Here is a 20342-nt window from a genome sequence, read left to right on the forward strand (position 1 = left end):
ACCCAGTACTGATACTATCCTAGACCCAGTACTGATTCAGTACCCAAGAAAGACTCAGTACTGATTCAGTACCCAAGACCCATAACTGGTACTACCCTTGACCCAGATCTGATGCTACCCTTGACCCAGATCTGATGCTACCCTAGACCCAGAACTGGTACTACACTAGACCCAGTATGGATACAGTACCCTAGACCCAGTACTGGTACTATATCAGTAGCCGTATGTTATTAAGGCTGGATATTTCTAATTAGGAGTGACCTCCCACCAAATGACAAGATGCTAATGAGCCTGACTAATCCCCACATTAGCCTACGTGTCCTGGTGCCACATCTGAATATGGTAGTGATGGGTCATTCGCGAACGAGTCGGCTCAAAGAGCCGGCTCTTTTAAGTGAACGATGGGAGTCGGCTCCCGAACGCGAGCCGTTGTCTTTTTTGTTCTCCCGCGCTACGGGTGCTACATGCATTCATTCTACGCGTGCTATGCGTGTCACGGCGCATGCATGGCAGCCAGCAACCAATCACGAGAACAAGCAGCGAGGGGCGGGGGATTTCAATGTGCGATACACGTTGCCTGTGACTGACAGGAGGAAAAGAGGAGAGAGACGAGTGCGAGCGTGTGAGTACAAGATGAATGAGACAAGGAAAAGAAGCAGCATTTGGATGCATTTTGATCAGTGTGAGAACACAGGTCAACACGCGCGCATGTGTCAAAATGAGTATCGGAATTATGGCATGGCACCATTATAAAAGGTATACAGTAAGGTAGTATGAAGAGCCGTTTGGGAGCCGAAAGAGCCAGCTCTTGTTGGTGAGCCGTTCCAAGAGATCCGGCTCACTAAAAAGAGCCGAAATTCCCATCACTAGAATATGGGACACTAATCTTGGGATAAACAGCAAGTGTCCATGACAATCATAGCACTTATTATGGGAGTGCTCTTTTTATGTGTCACCCAGGGCTTGGGAACTCAATAGTTAAGCAATCACATACAGACCATACTGGATGGCTCATGACAACATCAACATTGAATTTATGACACATTTTCCGTTTAGACTTTGGTGACCAGGGACCGACGAGATATCTGTAAATGGCGTTTGTGTACTTGAAGTATCCCAAATTTTCTTTTGATTCATTTGTGCTCCTAAGAAAGTGTCTCATATCTGCGACTGCTAATGCAGTGTTTCCCACACACTAAACTTGGACCTGTATTTTTACTTATGTGTTCGTCCGAGAGAACGACGCCATCCGCCATCGATAGTGTTTCCCATACCTACCATATACCATACTTATTTCACATTATAATTACTTTATAATGTGTGTTATAAAGTAATTAGGACTGTAAATGCCCAGCACTGATAGTGCTGGGCACACCAACATAACAGCTGTAAACTGATAACTGAACGTTATCTATAGCACTCATTTCAACATAACAAAATTGAGGCACGTGAACACTCCGGGCCACAACAACACCAACAACACAGAGCGGATTTATATCAAAATTTAATTTATTAAACATAACACTAACAATTGTGAGCTCAATACAAATGCATTGTCAACACGATTCTACTTGTAAAAAACATATACTGCTTGGCAGGTGGCTTCAAACGAGGGCTCTAAAGAGGAAGGAAAAGGAGGCTCCGAGGGCCAGACCCAGCGACAGGAACAACGCCATGACCGCCCCGGCCGTCTCTGCCTCGTGCGGCGCCACCTTCCTGTGGAGGGAGGAAACGGCCACGGTGAATACAAGCTGAATGCATTGGGTATAGGGGGGTAGGGGTAGGGTTACGGGGTAGGTGTAGGGTTAGGAGCTTGGGGTAGGGTTAGGGGGTAGGGGTAGGCTTAGGGGGTAGGTTTAGGGGGTATGGTTAGGAGCTTGGGGTAGGGTTAGGGGGTAGGGGGTAGGGGTAGGCTTAGGGGGTAGGTTTAGGGGGTATGGTTAGGAGGTAGGGGTAGGGTTAAGGGGCAGGGACATAGGTAATTATTAAGTTGGAATGCCTTACTTGGGCCCGAAACACATGCAGAGACTGGCCAGGTATCCGTTGCTGAAGCCGAACAGCACCATGAAGAGGATGTAACAGGCGTCGTGGGGGAACAGCACGGGCAGGTAGGCTCTGGGCTGGACGTTGCACATCATGAAGAGAGGAACGAACAGCACCCTGGACGCCACCAGCATGGGCAGCAGCCGACCCTCTCCCCCTGGCTGGTCAAACAAACACAGCCAATGCATCAATGTATCTGTGTCTGTCTGCCTGTCCACCTGTCTGTCTGCCTGTCCGTCTTGCTGCCTGTCTGTCTAGTTTATTATGAGTGTGTGTGTGTGTGTGTTTTACTGACCCACATACACACAGCAGTGAGGCTGCGCCCGATCCAGTCACTAGCGTTGAAGAGCAGGAAGCAGCAGACTGGGATGAAGTAGAGCTCTGGGGTGCAACGTAATTCATATTGTAGGTTACAAGGTTATTCATATTGTATTGGAACAACGTTACTCATATTGTATGTGGGATGGAAGGAAATGTCCACAAATATGACAGCATGAAACTTTCTAAATTGGTTGTCTACCCTATATATATCATATTCATATTATATGTGATAATATATATATATATATAAAAACATTCATATTATTTATATCAATAATATTATTTATGTAATGTATTCACAATGTATCAATATATATACATATATTAATATATTAATATATATATATATATTTATCGAGGTTACACATGTAAGGTGATGGCCACTATCATCATAATAGCATAACTCACGAGCTAATTAGATCTGGGGGCTAGATGGCCTGTTTGATTTACGTTACCTGCATGCACACCACTTTTCATCTACAATAACGTGTTGTAGGGTTTGGTTTTCCTTCAATACTGATGAATAGAGCTCTGGAATAAACTATTTATAGTAATAATGAATACACATAGATGCTATATTCATAGAGGTGATAACAGTATTTAATATTAATGAATGTAATTTCTGACCCCAGGATGTTCCCGCCCCTAGAGTCGTCTGGACGTCTGACGTGATGGCGGGGAACGTGCCGATGCTGACGGTGAAGATGAAGCACACAGAGACCGCCAGGACCCAGATCTACGTCGCCATGGCAACAGGTTACACATCACCGTGACAACAGGTTACACATCACTGTGACAACAGGTTACACATCACCGTGACAACAGGTTACACATGAAGTGATGGAGGAGAGGTGGTTATAGACTGAGGTGGTGAAGGAGCCAGGTGAGGTGCTGAAGGAGTTAAATGGGACAGAGAGGTGGTGAAGAGGTGAACGGGTGAGGTGAACCTTCTTGAAGATGGTCACCATGGAGACCCTGGGCTTGGACACCTCTTGGACCTGGCTGTCTAGAGGAGGACACAGACATTAGCTCTGCCGATCTACTGGTGGGTGTGAGACGGCCCTGATCTACTGGTGGGTGTGAGGGGCCCCTGATCTACTGGTGTGTGTGAGGGGCCCCTGATCTACTGGTGAGTGTGAGGGGCCCCTGATCTACTGGTGAGTGTGAGGGGCCCCTGATCTACTGGTGTGTGTGAGGGGCTTGTGTCTCAGTCTTCCTGCAGCTCCTGGCCATCCAAACAGCTCCACAAGACTCTCCTCAGAGAGCTGTAGTCAGACGGGACGCTGGAGCCTCTGGGCTCTTCACGTGTACATTCTGTCCCACTCCAACCACTCTGTGCTATTGATAGTCGTACTGTAAAGCCCAAAGCATGCGGCCCGATCAGAACGGACACAAAATCTAGTTTCTTTACTTTCGGCCCTGCTACATTCAGGCTGTGCCTTCTTTGTTCCCTTAAACAATATGATTGTTGATGATTGATGATATGTGTGTGCTTTGTGTAACAGTTGTGTACCGATCTTCATTGGGTTGAGGCTGGTCCCCTCGTCGCAGTCCGCAGGACTGGCCTTGATCTGCTGGTAATGTTGGTAGAATTCCTGCCAGATACAGAGACAGAGAGATCATGTTGGTAAAAGGCCAGTCAGATAGAGGGACAGGGAGGTAAAAGGCCTGCCAGATAGAGAGACTGGGAGGTAAAAGGCCTGCCAAATAGAGAGACAGGGAGGTAAAAGGCCTGCCAGATAGAGAGACAGGGAGGTAAAAAGCCTGCCAGATAGAGAGACAGGGAGGTAAAATACCTGCCAGATAGAGAGACAGGGAGGTGAAGTACCTGCCAGATAGAGAGACAGGGGGGTCAAACCACTTCAGTCGTACAGCGTTTAGGAGGAGCAGCTAACCGAGGAGACATTGTGGCACTGTGTTTATTTCTCATAGCATTCTCATACCATTCCACGTACCATTTTTGGGAGTGCGATATAGGAGAGAACGGAGAAAAATATGACAACACAGGCTGTTATGAAGTATCCAAACGCTGCATCATCAATGGCAGCTCCACCTGGAGGGAGACAAGAGAGAGAAGTTAGTTAGGTAATCTACAGCCTACATCTGTTATCAGGGCTAAAAAACCATTACCCTCCAAATGAGCTCACAGTGAACTGTGAGCTCAATATAAGCTGCTCCCGTGGGTATTTATTAGACGGGCTGAAGGTGCTGATAAGGGCCAAAACTGGCTCTGTGTCTGTATGTGTGGTATTTTATACAGTCTATGGTTGTACCTCAAGGCACTGTAGTACCTCATAGTGTTCTGTGCTACCTCATAGTGGTCTGTAGTACCTCATGGTGTGCTGTGGTACCTCATGGTGTGTGGACTTACTAGCCAGGGCGCAGATCATGGCGACGGCTGCAAAGGTGCCGGCCAGCCCCTGGCCGCTCATGATGGGCGTGGTGTAGGAGGCGGGGAGCAGGCCTGCCATGCCAAACAGGCTGCCCTGCAGAACCGCGCCGCACGCTGGACAGGAGAACCACACCATGAGACACCCAATTGATACAAATATGTTCCTACTGGGTTGGACCCCAGTGAAGCCCAGATACTCTGGTGCTGCTCCGGGCCGTGAGAAGAAGTCCCCCGCCTCATCCCAGCAATACTGACGCTGCAGCACCTGATCTAGAACGTAGCAGAACGTAGCAGAAAGCAGCTGTACCTGCTCAAATGGAAATGCACCATAATGGAGCGTTTCCACTGAGCAGTGCGATACGGTTAGGTGCCGTTAGTTGTGGTACAGTTAGGTGCGGCTCAATGTAGAAAGTCCAAGAAGGACGGCAAACTTTAGCGCGTCATTTTCCTCAATAATTGAAGCTTTCGCCGTTGTCCAGAAATACCTTGTGGGTACTGTGTTTGTTTGTTTTTAACCCCCCCTGTCACACGGAAGTGACGATTTTGTCAATCAATGGAGGGCATGTGTAGCTCCAACTTTGCGGCACCCTTTCAGACTGCTTGGTACCCCAACGGAGGAGTACCGAAAAATAGGTACGGCTAAGCACGGCTCAGTGCGCCTATTCTGGGACCCCGCCCACTTTTGGCGGTGGAAACGCGAACCATGCCGCACCTAACCGCACCGAACCGCTTAGTGGAAACATGCCATTACTCACCAAGCAGTTCCCCCACCCACACTTGCGTTTACGACCAAGAGCAAGTTGTGTTCAGATGACTGTGAAAGGGACGTGGACTCACAGTTGATGATGACAATCTTCAGCATGGTAACGGTGAAGAAGGGGAGGGGCTCCATGGGTACCTTGACCAGGGCGGCAGTGACCATGAAGACGGCCATGATGAAAACTAGGCTGCCCATCACTCGCAGCTTCTGAGGGATCCTGCAGGAGCAGAGACACACCCACCACATATTATTCTCAAGGCTGAGAACAGAGGATCTGGGTTAAACAACTGTACCACTCGATCATGGTGATGTTCAATTGACATTGCATTGCATTTGTTTGTTGACATCTTTGTCACCCAGCGTAGTAAATAACCCTCCCTAACCCTAACCCAGGGGCACTTAAAACGAGGACCAGAACCCTCAGAGCTTCTTTCGTTATGGGGTTCTGTGCATTGTCAGGTCGTGACCAACTCTAGTTGGATCTTGAACCATTTCGGGGCCAAACTCATAGTTTAAGAAATGCAGCATTAACCCCCTAAGCCCCTCCCCCAGTGAGGTGTCTCGGTGTCATGGTTCTTCTGTGTGTTGTTGTGTTGTGATGAGTTATAGTGTGGTGTGGGGGACTCACAGTGAGTGGAGAACAGAGTTCAGGCAGGTGAAAATGAGGAGGGGCACCATGGCACACAGTGTCATCACATTCTTGAACTTTGATTCAAGGAGGCTGGGCGTATGCTCCGCCTCTGCACTGTGATTGGCTGCTGGGTTTGGAAAAGATGGCTCCTTCAGACGACCTGTAAAGTACTGGAGGAGAAGAAAAGAGGTCACGACCTCCATGGCATCACAGTTATGACAATATATAAGAACAGTAGATGGAGTAGATGGAGGCGGTCAGAAGGAGGAGGTGTAGAGGGAGGGGGTATATAAGGAGGAGTTGTAGATGGGGGAGGAGGAGCAGAAGGAGGAGGTAAAAGATGGAGGTGTATAAGGAGATGGTTTTGATGGAGGAGGTGTAGATGGAGGAAGTGCAGAAGAAGGTGTAGATGGAGCAGGTGCAGATGGAGGAGGAGTAGATGGAAGAGGGCAAAATGAGGAGGTGAAGATGGAGGAGGTGCAGAAGGAGGTGTAGATTGAGGTGGTGTAGATGAAGGAGGTGCAGAAGGAGGAGGTGTAGATTAAGGAGGTGCAAAAGGACGTCTAGATTGACGTGGTGTAGATGAAGGAGGTACAGAAGGAGGAGGTGTACATGGAAGAGGTGCAGAAGTAGGAGATGTAGATGGAGGAGGTCCGAAGGAGGTGGTGAAGTAGGAGGATGTGTTGAAGGAGGAGGTGCACAATGAGGGGGTGTAGATGGAGCAGGTGCAGGAGGAGGTTCAGAAGGAGGGGGTGTAGATAAAGAAAAAGCAGAAGGAGGAGGAGCAGAAGGAGGAGGTGCAGAAGGAGGAGGTCCTAACAGACCATGGAGGCCGTCATGAAGAAGTTCCAGGGGAGGAGCGTCCCCAAGCCCAGCATGAAGAAGATCAGCCACACGGACTTGTACCTGGCAGGTGGACAGACAGATGATAGTAATGTTGTCGTAGTACTAGGAGCTGGTACTAGTATATAGAAATATTATAGTGATGCTAGTAGTACTCACTTGTCTTTTGGTATAGTGGTAGACATTTTGAGTTCTCAACGTCGCCTTCAAACAAAAACATGAGAGAGATAGAGCGATATGGTGAGAGAGAGAGAGAGAGAGAGAGAGAGGGAGAGAGGGGGAGAGGGAGAGAGAGGAAGAGCGATATAGAGAGGGAGAGAGATTTAACATTTTAAAGATATATTTATTCAGAACTCATACAGAACATGGTGTCAAAACCACTCTTCATTTAAAAAACCCTGAAAGAAAATGACTAATATATTTAAACAAAAACATTATGGTAAATAAAACATGAGCAAAATGTCACCGAACAAATAAGTCAATAATAAGCTAGTAAAAAATGTAGGCACATCTCCTTCCCAGCCATTTATTGAACGATTTTAACTCCCTTACCCTCAGGATATATATAGATAGATATATAGATATAGATATATATAGATATAAAGTAATTCTTTGTATTTTTACTATGTACACTATGGTCAGTTTATACCATGCATTTATACCCTGCAATTTCTGTCTGCCCTATCAGAAAATGTAAGTGTGGATATTTTTGCCTGATTGTTCTAAATGTTTGTAAAAATATCCATAAAATACATAATGCTTCCCAATAAGAGTAACAGGGCGAGTCTGGGGCAGTCCAGAAAAAACAATGAAACCCTGTTACTCTCTGTGAACAGAAGGGACAAATGGTCAACACGCTGTGGTTTAAAGTGAGATAAAAGAGTGAACAGCCAGTGAACAGACACTGTTCTATAGCTCCATTACTGACCAGCGGTGGCTGGTACGGCATCTCCACTCAGGCCCAAGTGAGCCCTCTAGGGACCTTTACTACAACTATTAAACGATAGGTCAACTGTAACCAAGCTATCAGTAAACTACCACCAAACGCTCAATGTACCACCAAACTATCAGTAAATTATCGCCAGACAATCAGTAAACTATAACCAAGCAGTAAACTACCACACAAAGTGTCGGCAAACTGAACCAGAGGATGAGAAGCCTGTTGGTCAGAGGAAAGGAGAAGTGAAAGAGATAGCAGGGATTCCTGTTCTTAAACAACTTACCACAGACGATTTTCTAAATACTGTGTACTAAATACTGTGTACAACAAACAGTGTATTCTGACATTGCATATGAATATAATTAATATAATAATCTGAGAATAAAAGATTGGACTGTTGAGGAGTTCTGCTGTTGGTTTGGACGTCTACCTACCCACCTAACAACCCTTCTCCTCCGGTCCTAGCTTCTCGGTTTTCAGCCATCAGTGCAAAAAGTTTCTCAAAAGTGTCTTCTCAGCTTTGCTTGAGCATGTGACTCATTTCCTCTCTATATCTCTATCTTTATCTCTCTCTCTCTCCCTCTTTCTCCCTCTCTCTCTCTCCCTCTCTCTCCCTCTCTCGCTCTCTCTCCCCCTTCTCTCTCATTTGACAATGTTGCTAGTTGTATCCATTGTTTCGGCGTGTTAACAGTTCAAGTATTCATATTTAGAATTAATGTTATTATTAATGTTGATTTAGTTGATTTAGTATGAATATCTAGTATTTATTTATTTATGAATATGTAGTATCTGCATAGTTTAAGTAAGCATTAATATGTTGCATTAAAGCTGTGTGTGTAGGATGTAGTTGCATCTGCCCCCATTTGCTAATCAAACCAATTACTAGATCAAAACAAGGAGAAGCAGCTTTTAGCTATCATGCTGTCTGTCTCTGGAACAATCTTCCTGAACACATAAAAAATGCCCTAACAGTTCAAAGTTTTAAAACCAAACTCAAGACAGAACTGTTCTCAACAGCTTTCTGCTAATTCCTGTTTCATGTTTTTATGTTCTATGCCCTTTTATCTATTTACAAATTTACAAAATGTGTCTGCACATGTGGTTTTTCACTTATTTTTATGCTTTTGTATCTAATTTTTTTTATATAGCTACAGTTTTGCACTTCCTTTCATGCTTTCATATATTATAATTTTTTTGTTTTTATCTTTTGCTAAGCACATTGAGTTGCCTTTTTGTGTATGAAATGGGCTATACAAAATAAACTTCACTTGACTTGACTTGAAGGTCCAAGTAGCTACTTCCAAAATTACCATTCCTATTTTCATGGGATTTTACTTATGAATATTACATTTAATTTCTGCCAAATATTTTATGCCACTAAATTTGTAACAGTGCACTGTTAATAATTATAAAGTGTTGACTAGCTTATAATCTGAGTATTTAAAATAATAATGAGGAGCTGATTACCTTGTAGTCTGAGTATTTAACATGATAAGCAGTTCTAATTAAATCAACTCTCCTTGTTACTTACTGATCACGTTATCAAACTAGAAGTTGAGAACTTATTTAACCACACATTTCCCCATCAGGACAACATGGAGCTCAGAGCAGTTCTTTAGACTGCATTGTATAGACTGTAGTTCAGTGCATGATCTGGAACCACATGATTCTCAGCAGAGCAGACAGTAGACAACAGTTAGAAACAAATACAGCAATACAAAGCAGCTCACCTTCTTCTGCTGCTGATTCTGTCCTTTCCGGCCCCAGTCCAAAGTTTGTCTTATCTGGTGGTGGCAACATTGTGAACCACCACCTTTATCTCTGCTCCCTGGGCCTCTGAACCCACCTAGCCCCTCCTCCCCTAACCCCACCTCCTCTGACCCACCACCTCCTCTGACCCACCACCTCCTCTGACACCACCTCCTTTTTCTAACCCCAGCTCAGACAGTGATTCTTCAGTTTTGGTAGAACATAATATCGTAATAAAATCATTAAAAAATAATTAGACAATAAAAATAGATACTGGATCATAATTAATTTTTAAGTAGTAAAGTAATTTGGACATAACAGATTACAGTCCTTAATTTGTTGCTGTAATGGACCAGCAGGGAGCATAATATCACCATAAAAACTGAATAGACATACTCATTCATTCATCATACATCATACTACTTCATACTCATTCATCATACATCATACTACTTCATACTCATTCATCATACATCATACTACTTCATACTCATTCATCATACATCATACTACTTCATACTCATTCACATACTATACTTCACACCAAGCAGTAAATCCGGTGTGGCTCAAGAAGCAGAAAGTAGGATGGCACTAGGAGCAGACCTGCGCCCTGTAACCAGGTAGTGCATGATGTGTTAAAATGCATGGGGGGAAAAACGTAATGGCTTGCAAGTAAAAACGTGCATATATTTGTATTAAATAGAGGGGCGATATTGTCGCTAATGGCAACAGCTGAAATTAAAATGCATTCTTCATTTGAACAATAGTATACAAAACATAGGAGGTCCGACAGTTACTTTTTTTTTTTAAAACTTTTTGAAAAAAGGGTTGACTTTGTTTTGCTATCTATTTGCCACAGTTGTCACGCACAGTGGTTATTGGTTAATAATCGCCTCCTGGTGGACATTTGGTGTCATGACACGTAGGTTGGTCATACAGTAGGCGACTGTGTTTTTCGTAGGCGGAATCCGGAAGAAGTCCCGCCTCAAGCGCTAGGATTGGACAGGCAGCCTGTCAGGCAAACTCGCACGCTGACTCCTAACGCTAACCCTAACCATAACCGTAACCGTAACCGTAACCCTACCCCTACCCCTAACCATAACCCTATGAGAGAAATGCGCTTGACTAACGTTAGTTTAATATACATTACAATTTAAGTTACCTACCCTGCGGTCACGTCATGGATTTTAGCCTTTTTGGATTGGATCAGGGATTTAAACCAACGTGATTGGATAATCTACGGCTATCCCTTCATTAATATTCATGATTCTTCCGGATTCCGCCTACGAAAAACACATTTGTGTACAGTAAGCATGGGCGATTCGTGAACGATTCGGTCAGAACGAACGACTCCCGAAGGTGAACGACGAGAACTGATTCCCAAAACAAGAGAACTGTTTTTTGTTTTTTACATAAAACAAAAATATGGAAACCAACAAACCGTCTCCCCTCAACCTTATATTGATTGAGTTTAAAACGTTCTCAACGTTTCAGCCAATGAGAGTATTACAGCAGGTAGCAACCGCGTTGCCATGGGTAAACAAATGATAAGCGAGCGGCGTCGTAGGCTAACACTACAGAAATTTGCTGTTTTCCGAGCACCTGACCGTCTGAAACCTGGTGTTTTATGCCCCCTCGTTTCCTCGGTTCGGTTCGGTGCGGATGGTGGACTAGTGAAAGTGCGGTTTGGCGCAGCTCAATTACAGCTGGCGTTTCCACCGCCGGCAGTACCCTTATGGTAGGGCAGGGTGTAAAAAAGGCTCCATATGCGGGCGTACCCCATATTTATAAGCAAAGGGTTGGGGCCAGACACCTGAGATTCCCTGCCAAATGACGTAACAGACCATCTGACTTAACGAACTGAACAAACAAATCAAACAAACGATTTGTGATAGTGAAGGGAACTGAAAGAACTGATTCCTGGAAAATAATCGTTTTGCCCATGCCGTATCGTACAGGCATTTTTACACTACCGCGGCTTGGCATACCCTGCAATTTCACTGTCTTGCCTGTGTAAAACCGAGGGGGTATATTCCGCCTTCGTCAAGGAGCCGGCTTTCTTGGTTCATTGGAGTAGGCGGAACTACGCACGGAGGGTAGACGCTTTAGAATAATTTATATAAATATAATTTTTTCTTGTATCCCAAATGTTTCCAACAATTGCTCATAGCAGGGAAATCCATACTTTTAAAATGGAAACGTCCCGGGCAATTTTGTCGAGTGTTAACGCTGTCGTTTCCCCTTAACCACTAGCATCCGGGAAATACGGGAAAAACAAAGAGTGAGGAAGGAAGTCGCCAAACTACTCTTAAGTTAATCTTGACAAACTACTCCATCTGTGGATTTTTTTATTCTATTGTTTTTATTGCTCACTTGTGATGGAACACGATTATTCAGTCCAGTTTGCTACGACTTCTGTTGCCGAAGCTGTCAATGTAAAGCGCAAAACTTACGGGTGAATCAAACAACCCAGGGAGATGATCAGACAAGAGGAGAGATAGCCTACGAGAGTAAACATTGATGCGGCATTCCCAAGATGGAGAGCTTCACGAGGCACTAGGACCACAGAGAAGCCAATCTCCCAGCATTTGTTCTCCTACATTGTTTCCCAAACTGTTTTTCTGGGGATCCATCTTTTTAATGACAAACCATCGCGACCCAATTCACAATAGGCCTTATCTATAAATCATGGGAAAGAATTTGTGCATAAATCAACGTTCCTGACAATTTTTACTGCCATTTCAGCATCACCTTATATTGCTACTGAAAACACATGTTAAATACTTTACAAATGAGACAAAGTGAGGCAAAGTTAACAGGCTATCTCATTGTTTTTATTTGCTCTCATCAGTAAAACAAACACAATATTCCCTAGCCTTTCATACTAGATTCAATGTTATAAGTAAAATTATCAGAACAGGAACATTCACTACTATTAAAAACATGCTTCTTCAAATGCTGATGCTGAACAGGTTCAGGCTTGTGTTTCAGTGCTATTGTTATCAAACAGTCAATCAATCAATTTGAACAATAAACAATCAATTAATTAATCAGTTAACCACATAAGATACGATCAGATAACACTTTAGCCGCAGAAAGTAAGATAGTCAAGATAAAATAGATACTAAATAGTGCCATAGTAAGTAAGTAAGTTACGTGGTTACAAATGTGTGTTTAATATTGTTGTAACCAAGATATGCACAAGCACACACACACTCATGGGTGTGCATGCACACACACACACACACACACAGGCACGCACACACAGACACACGCTCACACACACACTCACACACATGGTGCTCATTATGAGTAAATTTAAAATGACTTTATAAAAATGTCAAAGGGCTATTCATGTCAAAGAGTCTTCAACCACCGAGGGGGTCCTAACTTACAGCTCAGTGGAGCGAACACACACACACACACACACACACACACACACACACACACACACACACACACACACACACGCACACACACACACACACACACACACACACACATTCAGCATGACATGGATGACACACGTACTGATAGGACCAGGTCTGACATAAAGGTTTTGGATCAAATAAGGACTGGAATCTGGATCCCAGATTCCTCTTATACATGACTAGCTGTGGTGAAAAACAATACCAGCAGGTTAGATAGTACAGAGACATTCAGGAGCAGGTAGGGGTCAGACAGTACAGAGACAGGTCATTAAGGAGCAGGTAGGGGTTAGACGGTACAGAGATGGGTCATTACAGAGCCGGTAGGGGTTAGACAGTGCAGAGACAGGTCATGAAGGAGCAGGTAGGGGTTAAACAGTACAGAGACAGATCATTAAGGTGCAGGTAGGGGTGAGACAGTATAGAGACGGGTCATTAAAGAGCAGGTAGGGGTTAGACAGTACAGAGACAGATCATTAAGGAGCAGGTAGGGTTTAGAGAGTACAGAGACAGGTCCTTAAAGAGCAGGTAGGGGTTAGACAGTACCATGGCAACAGACCTGGGGCTTCATGCATGTAACTCTGTGTTGGTGTCTGCGCAAATTCCTTCTCATCAAGGAGGTTGGACATCTGTGCATGCAGAGATCTTCTGAGATGGTCCAACATAACACAACGTTACAGGGCTTTCTGTTTGCACCAATGATCCTGAGATGGTCCAATATAACATAACAGTATAGGGATTTATGTTTTTACCAAGGGTCCTGAGATTGTGCGCAGGGGGAGGAGCTTAAAGTCCACAACCGGCCTTGCCCATTGTTGAGCCAAAACGGTTCTAGAAACAGCCGTCATTACCTAGTTTAGCATTTTGAAAACAAAGGGAAGGTCAAATATTAAATGAAAATGTTGATTGCGCTGGTTAAGTTTGGAGCTGTCGGCCTATCCTACTGCAGCACGGGACAGGAGTGTAGCAGAAGAGTGTCAGGCGGGTCTTCCCAGCATCTCCCAGCTCAGGGGGGCTGGCTCACTGACCGGCCGTTAGTCCTGTGGTCTGCCTGCTCCAAAGGGCCTTATCGTAATGTTGTTGTACATGCATCACCTCTCTCTGCCCTTCTCTCCTGGTGTCACTCTATCATGCCTGTGAGGGCATTTCTAACGACATGGACTGCTGGATTGTGGTGGATGGAGATAAAGATGGAGAAAAAGACACAATGCGAACCAGCACTTATTTCAAAGTTCAACATAATTTATTCAACATCTCATGGTCTTCAACATTCAGGAGTACAACATCAAGAAAGATCTAATCGGACAAATCAGAACCTGCAGAACAGAGTGGAGAGAAGCTGTCTGCTCCATCAGGTGGGGAGCTAGGTGCAGCACAGCTGTCTGCTCCATCAGGTGGTGAGCTAGGTGCAGCACAGCTGTCTGCTCCATCAGGTCGTGAGCTAGGTGGAGCACAGCCGTCTGTGCTCCATCAGGTCGTGAGCTAGGTGGAGCACAGCCGTCTGTGCTCCATCAGGTCGTGAGCTAGGTGGAGCACAGCCGTCTGTGCTCCATCAGGTGGTGAGCTGGGTGCAGCACAGCCGTTTGCTCCATCAGGTGAGCCAGAGTCTGCTGAGGTTGTGATGAGTGGAGGACATGAAGACGATACAGAAGGAGTTCAGAAGGTTCTGGGAGAGAGGATGATCATCAGAGGTTCTGGGGAGAGAGAGAGAGAGAGAGAGAAAGAGGACAGAGGAGCTGAGATCAAGCTTCTTCACAGAGCATCATCTAGCACACTACACGATGTCCTCACAAGGAAAAACAACTGGACATCAGTATTAGTATTAGTAATAGGATTATTATAAGTAGTAGTAGTAGTAGCATTGGTAGTGTTTGTGTACTTGTGTGTGTACCATTGTCAGCTGACTAAGAACGTCTTCCAACGAGAGATCTGAGCCTGGCTGTGAGGGGGCGGAGTCGGTCCTGATCGACAGTTCTGTCCGGCCAATGTCATCCACACTGTGGGCGGGACATCAATATAAATACAGAAATACAGCCCAGTACTGATACTCCCCTAGACCCAGTTCTTATCCTCCCCTAGACCTAGTACTGATACTGTAACCTAGAGCCAGTGCTGGTTCTGTACCCTAGACCCAGTACTGATACTACCCTAGACCCAGTACTGATACTACCCTAGACCAAGTACTGATAATACCCTGGACCCAGTACTGATACAGTACCCTGGACCCAGTACTGATACTACCTTAGACCCAGTAGGTCTTGTCTTACACGTCATATTTCCAATACAACACCAACAGTGTGTGCTACTTCAGTAATTAGTTTGTTAGAGGAGAGATGGAGGGAAGGTGGTCCTAGATCGGTTAGCGTCAACGCTTAAAAATTGATCTGCCAGCGTGAAATGAGTTCCGTCTGTCACTCCAACATTCTAATACCATATTGTTGTTGTCTAGTCACCTGATTCTATTACTCATAACTTAATAAGTATACACTCAAGTTCTATCATTCTACCTAAGAGAAGGTTGCATTTAGTAGGTTAGAGGTGGTTAGGTTAGAGATTGTCAAGTTGAGGTATAGGCTAGATATGGTTAGTTAAGGTTGGAGATGGTTATTGTAGCAAGGTCCATGCTTCACTCCACTTGGGTGACTTTAAGGGTGGTCATGTTTGAGCTGCTTTATTTTAGAGTCTGAAGAGGATGATGCATGGGCTGGTGCTCCCTGTAGGAGACATCTCCATGAGCGGGTGTGGAGATCAGACTCGACCAAGTGAGGCTGCTTGAACCAGCCATCATCCACACACACTCTTACAGTTAATTAAGGTACTAGGTTAGAGATGCTCAGTTTAGTTGGTTGTTTAGAGGTGGCTAAGTTCAGTTACAGTTAGTGATGGTCATTTAGTTAGTAGCTTAGATATGGTGGGTTAGTAAGTAGGTTAGAGATGGTGGTTAGTTACTAGGTTAAAGATGGTGGGTTAGTTAGTAGGTTAGAGATGGTGGGTTAGTTAGTAGGTTAGAGATGGTGGGGTAGTTAGTAGGTTAGAGCTGGTGGGGTAGTTAGTAGGTTAGAGATGGTGGGGTAGTTAGTAGGTTAGAGATGGTTGGTAAGTTAGTAGGTTAGAGATGGTGGGGTAGTTAGTAGGTTAGAAATGGTGGGGTAGTTAGTAGGTTAGAGATGGTGGGGTAGTTAGTAGGTTAGAGATGGTGGGGTAGTTAGTAGATTAGAGATGGTGGGGTAGTTAGTAGGTTAGAGATGGTGGGGTAGTTAGTAGGTTAGAGATGGTGGGGTAGTTAGTAGGTTAGAGATGGTGGGGTAGTTAGTAGGTTAGAGATGGTGGGGTAGTTAGTAGGTTAGAGATGGTGGGGTAGTTAGTAGGTTAGAGCTGGTGGGGTAGTTAGTAGGTTAGAGATGGTGGGGTAGTTAGTAGGTTAGAGATGGTGGGGTAGTTAGTAGGTTAGAGATGGTGGGGTAGTTAGTAGGTTAGAGATGGTGGGGTAGTTAGTAGGTTAGAGATGGTGGGGTAGTTAGTAGGTTAGAGATGGTGGGGTAGTTAGTAGGTTAGAGATGGTGGGGTAGTTAGTAGGTTAGAGATGGTGGGGTAGTTAGTAGGTTAGAGATGGTGGGGTAGTTAGTAGGTTAGAGATGGTGGGGTAGTTAGTAGGTTAGAGATGGTCAGGCTCTCACCTCCTCTTCCCTGCGAGGACAGAGTTGAGGTATTTCTTGGCAGCCATCTGCTTGCGGAAGCGGCTGTAGTTATCAGTGAACACGGCGTCAGAGTGGCGCTTCACTGGCAGCTGGCCCTCCATCACCTCACCGCTACACACACACACACACACACACACACACACACACACACACACAGTCACACACACACACACACACAGTCACACACACACACACACACACACACACACACACACACACACACACACACACACACACACACAGAGACAGGCACACACACACACACACACACACACACGCGCACACGCACGCACACGCACACACACACACACACACACGCACACACACACACACACACAGACACACACAGACACACACAGACACACGCACACACACACAGACACACACACACACAGACACACACACACACACACACACACACACACACACACAGGAGTGTTAGTGTTAGTAGGGTGTGTAGGGTGAGTAGGGTGAGTAGGGTGAGTGTTAGTAAGTTAGGGACCTACTTGACTCGTTTGGCGATCAGAGACTCCAGGTAGTCTTTAGCTGACAGCTGACCCAGCAGTTTGCTATAGCCACTGGTGAACAGGCCATCTGCATGTCTGGTAGACCTACAAGTGCACACACACACACACACGCACGCACGCACACACGCACACACACACGCACGCACGCACGCATGCACGCACGCATGCACGCACGCACGCACACACACACACACACACACACACACGAAAATGCACACACACACACACACACACACACACACACACACACACACACATACCCCATAGTCTAAGTTACTCACCTTTAAGTTACTCATTAAATACATTTTATAAGTAAGCTTTTTTATTATTATTATTATTATTATTATTATTATTAGTAGTAGTAGTAGTAGTATTTAGATATTATCCTTCTTTCTTTTTTCTCTCTCACCCTCTCTCTGTCAATCTCTCTCTTTCTGGATGTCTCTCTCTCTCTCTCTCTCTCTCTTGCTATCTGTGTGTGTGTGTGTGTGTGTGTGTGTGTGTGTGTGTGTGTGTGTGTGTCTCTCTCTCGCTCTTACTCTCTATCCGTCTGTGCGTTTGTCTCTCTCACTCTTACGCTCTCTCTCTTTGTGTCTTTGTGTCTGTGTGTGTGTGTGTGTGTGTGTGTGTGTGTGTGTGTGTGTCTACCTTGTCAGGTCATACAGTAGATCCAAGTCTTCCTGAAGTCCATGGTTCCAATCTCCGTCGTTGGTCTCCAGACTTCCAGACCTTCAGATAAAACAGTTAGACCGTGGCAGTTAGACCTATTTACTACTCCAGGCAGCGGCCTGGCTCAGTCCGTATAGTATATATAGTAAGCTAAAGTTATACAAATTATTATTCTACAACTCAATAAAAGGGTGTTTCAAACATTATTTCTATTTTTTTTGTCTATTTGTAACGTTTTAAATGATACACTTTCTATTATTCAGTCTTTTTTTCATGGAGGACATCTTAAATCATAAAACGGTATATATATATTTTACATATTTGAATGCAAAAATAAAATAGATATTTTTTTGTCAATTTTTTATACGTTTGGTTCGTAGTGGGGATCGCTACCTGGAGGCGAAGGCAGCTAACGGCAAGCTAGCAGCTACCGGGGCGCTAACAGCTACTAGCATCACGAAGAGGTTCAGCCTGTTCATCTACAAGACAAACATACATTTATAATTCACATATATACATATACAATACAAATATATAATACATATATAAATATATAATACACATATATATACTTGTATAGAAATATATAATACACATATATACATATATAATACACATTTATACCTACATAATATACATATATACATCTGCAACACACTCCTCAATATACCTACATAATACACATATATACATCTACAACACACACTCCTCAATATACACACATATATACATCTACAACACACAATACTAAATGCAATCTCTCTACATATACACTAAATATACCTTCAGCTCTCAAATTTATATGAAGATACTTGCAGACATGTTTTGTTTTGTCTGTCCCATCAAGAAGCCTATATTTAAGTAACTAACACATTAATACAACACAAAAAGCCTATACTTAAGTTACTAACCCAACAATACATTACAAAAAGCATAAACTCAAGTAACTAGCCCATCAAAAGCCTATACTTAAGTAAATAACCAATCAATACAACACAAGTAGCCTACATTTAAGTAACTAATCCATATATACAACACAAATAGCCTATATTTAAGTAACTTACCCGTCAATACAATACAAAAAGCCTCTATTTAAGTAACTTACCCACCAAATACAATACAAAAAGCCTATATTTAAATAACTAATCCATCTATACATGACAAAAAGCCTATACTTAAGTAGCTATCCCATCAATACAAAACAAAGAGCCTTTATTTAAATAACTAACCCATCAATACAATACAAAACCCCTATACCTAAGTAACTAACCCATCATTGCAATACAAAAAGGATATATTTATGTAACTAACCCATCAATACAACACAACCCCTATATTTAAGTAAGTAACCCACCAATATCTCTATATTTAGTTGTAATTTGTTGATGTGTAAATAGTTGAAGTCCACTTACAACAGCAGGTCTAGAGGCTTCAGGTCTATAGATCTAGAGGATTCAGGTCTAGAGGCTATGGGTCTATAGATCTAGCGGCTTCAGGTCTGGAGGTCTAGATGCTTCAGGTCCGTGATGCTGGAACGCTGTCCTTCCCAACGATCGCTCTGATAGCATTCCCGTCCCGCGGCTTTTAACCCAGAGCCCGGGCATGACAGGCGTGCGGTGGTCCTGCTGTCTGACGTCATGCAGACCAACAGACGCTCCACTTCAGCTTAACAAGTCAGAGAATCTCAGGCGTCGGGAGTCACATACTATTTGACTCACTCCTGGGATATTATTCAATTATAAAACATGTTCTGGTCATTTGCAGATAGAAGATCATTTCCCGCTATAACGATTAGCCTGTTCCTCTGGAGGAACAGCCTGACTGACTTATATCTATCCTAACGCCTAAAACAACCATCTCTAACATAATACCAAAATGAACAATCTCTAACCTTATACCTGAACTAACCATCTCTAACCTTATACTTAAACTAACCATCTCTAACCTTATACCTAAACTAACCATCTCTAACCTTATACTTAAACTAACCATCTCTAACCTTATACTTAAACTAACCATCTCTAACCTTATACCTAAACTAACCATCTCTAACCTCATACCTAAACTAACCATCTCTAACCTCATACCTAAACTAACCATCTCTAACCTCATACCTAAACTAACCATCTCTAACCTCATACCTAAACTAACCATCTCTAACCTCAAACCCAAACTAACCATCTCTAACCTCATACCTAAACTAACCATCTCTAACCTCAAACCCAAGCTAACCATCTCTAACCTCATACCTAAATTAAACATCTGTAATTGAATACCTAAGCTTAACAACTCTAACTTTATACCTAAACTAACTATCTCTAACCTCATACCTAAACAAATC

At 43.9% G+C, this 20342-nt stretch overlaps 2 protein-coding genes across 2 annotated transcripts; both read right to left on the reverse strand.

Annotated features, from left to right (window-relative positions):
• Positions 1 to 1486: 1486 nt before the first annotated feature.
• On the reverse strand, positions 1487 to 9754 carry LOC311341243 (equilibrative nucleoside transporter 1-like). The gene is made up of 13 exons (XM_084466137.1): positions 9661 to 9754; positions 7150 to 7194; positions 6972 to 7053; positions 6145 to 6317; positions 5594 to 5733; positions 4736 to 4870; positions 4320 to 4417; positions 3878 to 3959; positions 3312 to 3370; positions 2992 to 3100; positions 2339 to 2424; positions 2005 to 2204; positions 1487 to 1716 (listed from the first exon to the last, which is right to left on the reverse strand). Exons 2-13 carry the CDS (start codon positions 7173 to 7175, stop codon positions 1605 to 1607), a joined length of 1302 nt encoding a protein of 433 aa, XP_084322263.1. The 5' UTR covers positions 7176 to 7194; positions 9661 to 9754; the 3' UTR covers positions 1487 to 1604.
• Positions 9755 to 14630: 4876 nt separating this feature from the next.
• On the reverse strand, positions 14631 to 18480 carry LOC311341094 (VIP peptides-like; the record flags this gene model as incomplete). The annotated part of the gene is made up of 6 exons (XM_084466000.1): positions 14631 to 14717; positions 14999 to 15104; positions 16785 to 16916; positions 17312 to 17416; positions 17981 to 18061; positions 18395 to 18480. 6 exons carry the CDS (start codon positions 18478 to 18480, stop codon positions 14631 to 14633), a joined length of 597 nt encoding a protein of 198 aa, XP_084322126.1.
• Positions 18481 to 20342: the final 1862 nt, after the last annotated feature.

Source organism: Micromesistius poutassou, assembly GCF_964030765.1.
Source record: "Micromesistius poutassou genome assembly, chromosome: 3".
NCBI lineage: Eukaryota > Metazoa > Chordata > Actinopteri > Gadiformes > Gadidae > Micromesistius > Micromesistius poutassou.